Raw genomic sequence first — 5,751 nt, 5'->3', positions numbered from 1 at the left:
CTCCTACGGAAAGCGCGAGGAGTCATTTCGCGTTGCGTTGGTAGTAGTAATCGCAATTGTAGTAGGAGTAACTCAGTAGCTGAATTATTTTATGACGCCCCTGGAGCGTTATGTTTAAACTGCACTGTGTTGGTAGAGGAACACAACCACAGTGCTGTTATTCTGGTTGAGTGTGTTTCCAGCAGCTGTGGCATCTGATAATCAGAAAAGTTATTTCTCTGCTGGTCTACTCTTTGTTCAATAGCTGCTCAGACATAATGCTCCATGTTTAAAATCCATTTCAGTTCATTGCTTGTACGACAATTAATGTGAAATATTTAGTGAATTCATCAGAAAATCCAAATTCAAAACAATGGAAAAACAATACAGAATTATAAAGCAGTAAAATCTGTTTTTCCCTCCAGCACCAATAGAGATCCAGTGGAATGAAAGACAAGTTAAAGGTGAAACAACACCTGACTGCTCAGATGTCATGTGACTTTTTATAATATCTGGCAGACTCTGAAAATGAAACTCAAACCTCATTTTGACAGTGACACAACCCAGTCTCTAATATTTGTGACATGTTTGTTCAGGGCAGAGGCTCAGAGACTCTGGTGCTGCTGAAACTACCAGTCTCTGTCTGACAGGTTTTCAGCAAGTACAGGACAATGTAAGACGACCTGTGCTAAGAAAACAATGTGTGTCTGAGGCTTAATCAATTAAATTTTAATACATATTTTACATTTATTAAATCAAAACTCATAACCAATATACTGCTGGTAAACAATATACTATGGGTTAACCAGGGTAGCCATTTGTTTCCCTTTTAAGATGTCAGGCAACTTTTAAGATGTCTAACAGACTTCTGCCATTGTACCACTGAGAGCATACTCACTAACTGCATCTCCGTTTGGTACGGCAACTGCAACGCTGCTGATCGCAAGGCACTGCAAAGAGTAGTGAAATCTGCTCAAAGGATTATTGGCTCCCAACTCCCCTCCATCCACGACACATATCATAAACGCTGTACAAACAAAGCCAAATCCATTGTCAAGAACACCACCCACCCAAATCATGGTCTTTTCAGCCTACTCCCATCTGGCAGGCGATACAGGAGCCTGCGCTCCCGCACCAGCAGGCTCAGGTACAGCTTCTTTCCAGAGGCTGTAGCACTGCTGAACAAAACTTCACCTCCTGTCTAGCATTATGCACTTTAAGCTATTTCTAGTTACCTGTTTACTTTTTACTATTCGCACTGGTACCTGTTTACATTGACTGTATTGCACTGTTTATCAGTTTACATTACTCCTACACTGTTTCACCCAGGACTTGCACTGCAAACACCCCATACTATACATTATATTTATATACATATATAGATATATTTATTTTTTTAATATTCCATAGCCTGCCCATATACCTGGGCAATATATTGTACATATATATTACATGCATATATTAGTTTAATGGAAAACCTGTATTTATTCATCTATACACTGTACATTATTCATCCCTATTGTCTACACACCATACTCTACCTGCACTTGGTACTTAATGCTTCTTGCACTTCTGGTTGGATGTCCACTGCATTTCATTGGCTCTGTACCTGTACTCTGCTAAATGACAATAAAGTTGAATCTAATCTAATCTAATCTAATCTAATAATTTGCCCACTATGACAATAACATTTTAGATTCCAATGAGAGAAATGAGAAGGCAACACCCTGTTTACAGTTTAAAAAAAATAAAATAATAAATTTTAAAAAAGAGAAGGAATGAAAAAAAGGGACAGAAAAAATAAAAATAACTTACAACAAAATATAAAGCTTTTATTTATATTTTTCCTTACACAATCTCTGCTCTGATATAAATCAACATCAATCATTCATGATTGTGAATTTAAATCTGAACAAAAACACTGATTGACTGACACTGATTACAATAGTCCAGCTCTTTGATCTGGTAAACAGACATGATTGTGGCTCAGAATACTGGCTTCAAGAATTGTTTACATAAATTATCACTTTAGCAAATGCATGAAGGAAACCTAATCTTGTTTCTTTTTTGTTAAAGTATTATACACAAACAAGTTGTCCTTGAAGAGTCTGAAGCACTGTCTTTCTCTAAGTCATTCAGCTTTTTGTCAGGATTCTTCGTCCTATGGCGTTTTGGTATATTGAAACACTTGGGGGTTGATTCTTCATTCTCTTTCTTCCCTCCCTTTCTTCTCTGCTTCCATGTCTTCTTTTCAGCTTCGTGTTCCTCTGTCAGTCTCCCACTTTCTGACTCTGCTTGTACAAAAGAAGATTCTCCTCTGTTTTGACTTTGTTCATTATCTCCCTGGTTTTCCTGATCTTTGTCTTGTTTCTCCACATGAACATCTGTACATGTATCACTGACTTTCTGCTCTGATCTCTGCTGATCCTCTAAACCTTCACTGTGGTAAGAGTTTGTTGTGGATGATCCTTTTCTCTCTGCCTGTTCATCTTTTCTCTTTTGCTCCTCATCTCTGTTAACATCTCTCTTCTCCTTTGTCTGTTGCTCAGGTTTTAGCTCTAAACTGCTGTTTCCCTGTTCACAGGCCTGATCATCTTTTGACATGTTTCCTTTTCTATCACCATCTACTGCACAGTCCTCAGACCTCTGAGGGTGAAGGCTGGGATTTGTCAAGTCCCCAACTCTTCCTTCTTCAACTCTGTCATGTGGATGAGCCTCTGCAGTGTCTTTCTCCACCTCATCCTCCTCTGTCTTCATAAGGTTTTCAGCATCTTTACTCAGGTCACACTTATCACTGACATCAGGCAGCAAAGCTCCATTAGTGGACACCTCCCTGATGGTTTCAGTCCCAGTATCTGCAGCATCAGCTACATAGAAGGTACAAGATCAATTCAGGCAAACAACCAAACAATAGGATGTAGTTATTCACATAACATGTGAGTGAGCAGGAAGAAAATATTTGACTCTTACTTGTGTATTTCTTGTAAAAAAGAAGATAAGCACTTTGGGATCTAGTGGGAAAATGTGAAAAGAAAGAAACATCAAATTTTATACTCAGTAAACTGAGTGAAGGGAAGAAAATGAATGAAAACTTACATTTCAGTGACATCTATCTGGAAAGGCTGGTAATCAAGCTGTTGATAAAAAGAATATCCAAACATTACATGATGAATATGTTTTTATGTTCTAATGGGTTCAACATGTGGTTTTTAACAGACAACACTGATGAAAATGTGATCAGTCTCACCACTGTGACAGTTTTATCATTGAAGTTGTACCATCTATTCTCATCATCATCCTGGGACTTGATGGTTGCAGTGTAATGTCCACCTCTCAAACCACCAATGTGATCCACAACTGCATACAGGTCATATTTCTGGTTCTGATCCCCAAAGGAACCATGACATTAGGATCAGGAATGAATAAGAAATGTTACAATCAAATACTAAAATCCACAGTGAACATACTGTACCTGTGGGATCTCTAACGTGCAGGGGACACACACAGCCTGGTTGTTTTTGACATATGTCATGTGATTGTAGTCAAAATGAAACCTCTTCAGCAGCAACATCAAAGCATCTGGATGTTGTTTTACTTCACATGTCTGAATGAAACCAACACATGTTAATATGTTAAGTCCTTTGAATCAGATAAAGCACATGTTGTGTCTTTACTCACAGCTGTAGCATCAGCTTTGTATTCACACACTTCACAGTACATCTGGTTTTCTCCATTGAAATCTGAAGCTCTGAATAACTCCTCAATGCCATTCTCCTGAAAATGCATTAATGTTATTTACAGCAGAAATGAGACCTGAGAACAAGTCACATGACTGTCTATGTACCAGAGCAAACATACAGTATAAAAATGCTGTGAAGTTTCACAGTCTGTCTCATATTTACCACATTATATTGTTTACTGCAGGAATCCATCAGTGCAAGAGGAAGATACCAAAATTGCTCATCTGAGCTTTTCTCTGTCTGACACTCAGAACATGTGATTTTGTGAGTCAACTCTCCATGAAAGACCTGAAGACATAAAAATATGTATTTAGCTTTATTTTTAATCTTACCCACACATTCTCTGTAATAGTCATGATGCCTTTACCTGTGCTGTACCAGGACTGGTCAGGTTTAACATATTCTCAAAATACTCAGCAGCATCTTGTTGTTCATACACTGTGAGTGTGAGAGGAGCAGGAGTCAGAGTTTAATGAAATGAAGGGAAACATGTTTGTCAGGTTTAAAACAGTAAATCTGGATTATCAGATATTCTCAATCTGTTGGTCATAAATGACAATATATGAACACAACTAGTGCAAAAGATAGAAATCTAAACTAGAAACAGTTGTTTTGAATTACACATCCATGTAATGTTAATGTTAACTGATGAAATTACCAAAAAAGCTGCTCTGGTCTGTATGTACTGTACCTCTGGTGATGCCCAGCTTCTCTGTGATTCCAGTGGTGCGTGCTGTTTTTTTCTTTAGGTCTTTAAACAAGGGTTTAAGATCACACTCAACACACTGAGGATTTTCACATGTGTGCCTAAACAAAGTACAGACACAGTGACCATGAGTGATAGAATGGTGTACTGTAGTCCTAATTTAAAGTCACTACATTATATGACATGAGCTTGTACTTTGTCACTGACCTTTCCACAGCCTCTCTGAAGCCTTTGGTCATGTACAGAACCTGCAGCACACTGTTCAAATAACATGTTGCTCCTTGGTTGACCAGGCCATTGTAGTGAATATTAGCTGTTTTAGATTTAAGATTAACAATGAAATATATTTTCAAAACAAATACTGTCAATGTTAAACAAATAGAACATGTAACTCACCGTTGCTCATTTTCCTTTATCAGTCCACATCAACAGTGTTGGCAACTGATTAGGGATTTGCATTTTGTCAATCAGTTATTGACAATTAATTGATTATAACTGTTATTTTGGAAACACATAACAACATGACATTAGGAAATATGCACCTACCTTCAGCTGTCAACTTCCTACTTCAACATATTCTACATTCACACAAACATTAAGCTGCTTCTATCTCCTGTGTAAAACCTTCAAAACACTTTCTCTTTCACTTGTCATCTGTGGGAATGCTACATTCAGGGTGTGTAGGAAATGTCCGCCTTTCTGTCAAAGAAACACTAACAAGGAAGATGAATAGTTTAGAATCAAAACCAATAGGATTTTGCCAAAAATATGGAAAAATCGAAAATAAATATAAATCACAATTTGCCAAAAAGAAATTTCTTTTTCTGTGCGAAGCCAACTGTGACCTCTTTGTTATAAAGAACATGCAGGAAATAAACACTGAATTTTACTAAAGTGTAAAATGGTTCATGTTATTATGTCTCATGTTATTATGTCTCTGTGTCATCAGTGGCTGTACCCAGAGACATTATGTTTTAGTCTGTTTGTTCATCACATTATTGTGAACATGATGTCTCAGGAGCACCTTGAGGAAATTTCTTTAGTCTTTCAGTTTTTCAGTCAGTGATGATTAATATGCACTTAACACAAAACCTGGCTGGTTGGTAGAGGAACACAACCACAGTGCTGTTATTCTGGTTGAGTGTGTTTCCAGCAGCTGTGGCATCTGATAATCAGAAAAGTTATTTCTCTGCTGGTCTACTCTTTGTTCAATAGCTGCTCAGACATAACGCTCCATGTTTAAAATCCATTTCAGTTCATTGCTTGTACGACAATTAATGTGAAATATTTAATACATTCATCAGAAAATCCAAATTCAAAACAATA

General features: G+C 37.4%; 1 protein-coding gene across 1 annotated transcript; it reads right to left on the bottom strand.

Moving 5' to 3' along the window:
* Positions 1 to 1,786: 1,786 nt before the first annotated feature.
* LOC113145292 (ubiquitin carboxyl-terminal hydrolase 47-like) lies at positions 1,787 to 5,067 on the bottom strand. Its single transcript, XM_026331847.1, has 12 exons — positions 4,972 to 5,067; positions 4,822 to 4,866; positions 4,633 to 4,738; positions 4,411 to 4,526; positions 4,087 to 4,157; positions 3,882 to 4,007; positions 3,658 to 3,753; positions 3,452 to 3,583; positions 3,227 to 3,361; positions 3,076 to 3,113; positions 2,950 to 2,990; positions 1,787 to 2,846 (listed from the first exon to the last, which is right to left on the bottom strand). Exons 2-12 carry the CDS (start codon positions 4,829 to 4,831, stop codon positions 2,050 to 2,052), a joined length of 1,668 nt encoding a protein of 555 aa, XP_026187632.1. The 5' UTR covers positions 4,832 to 4,866; positions 4,972 to 5,067; the 3' UTR covers positions 1,787 to 2,049.
* Between the last annotated feature and the right edge of the window lie 684 nt (positions 5,068 to 5,751).

The sequence above is a fragment of the Mastacembelus armatus genome, chromosome 18 (assembly GCF_900324485.2).
Source record: "Mastacembelus armatus chromosome 18, fMasArm1.2, whole genome shotgun sequence".
Classification (NCBI taxonomy): Eukaryota; Metazoa; Chordata; class Actinopteri; order Synbranchiformes; family Mastacembelidae; genus Mastacembelus; species Mastacembelus armatus.
This window is presented reverse-complemented; position numbering and strand designations above follow the sequence as displayed.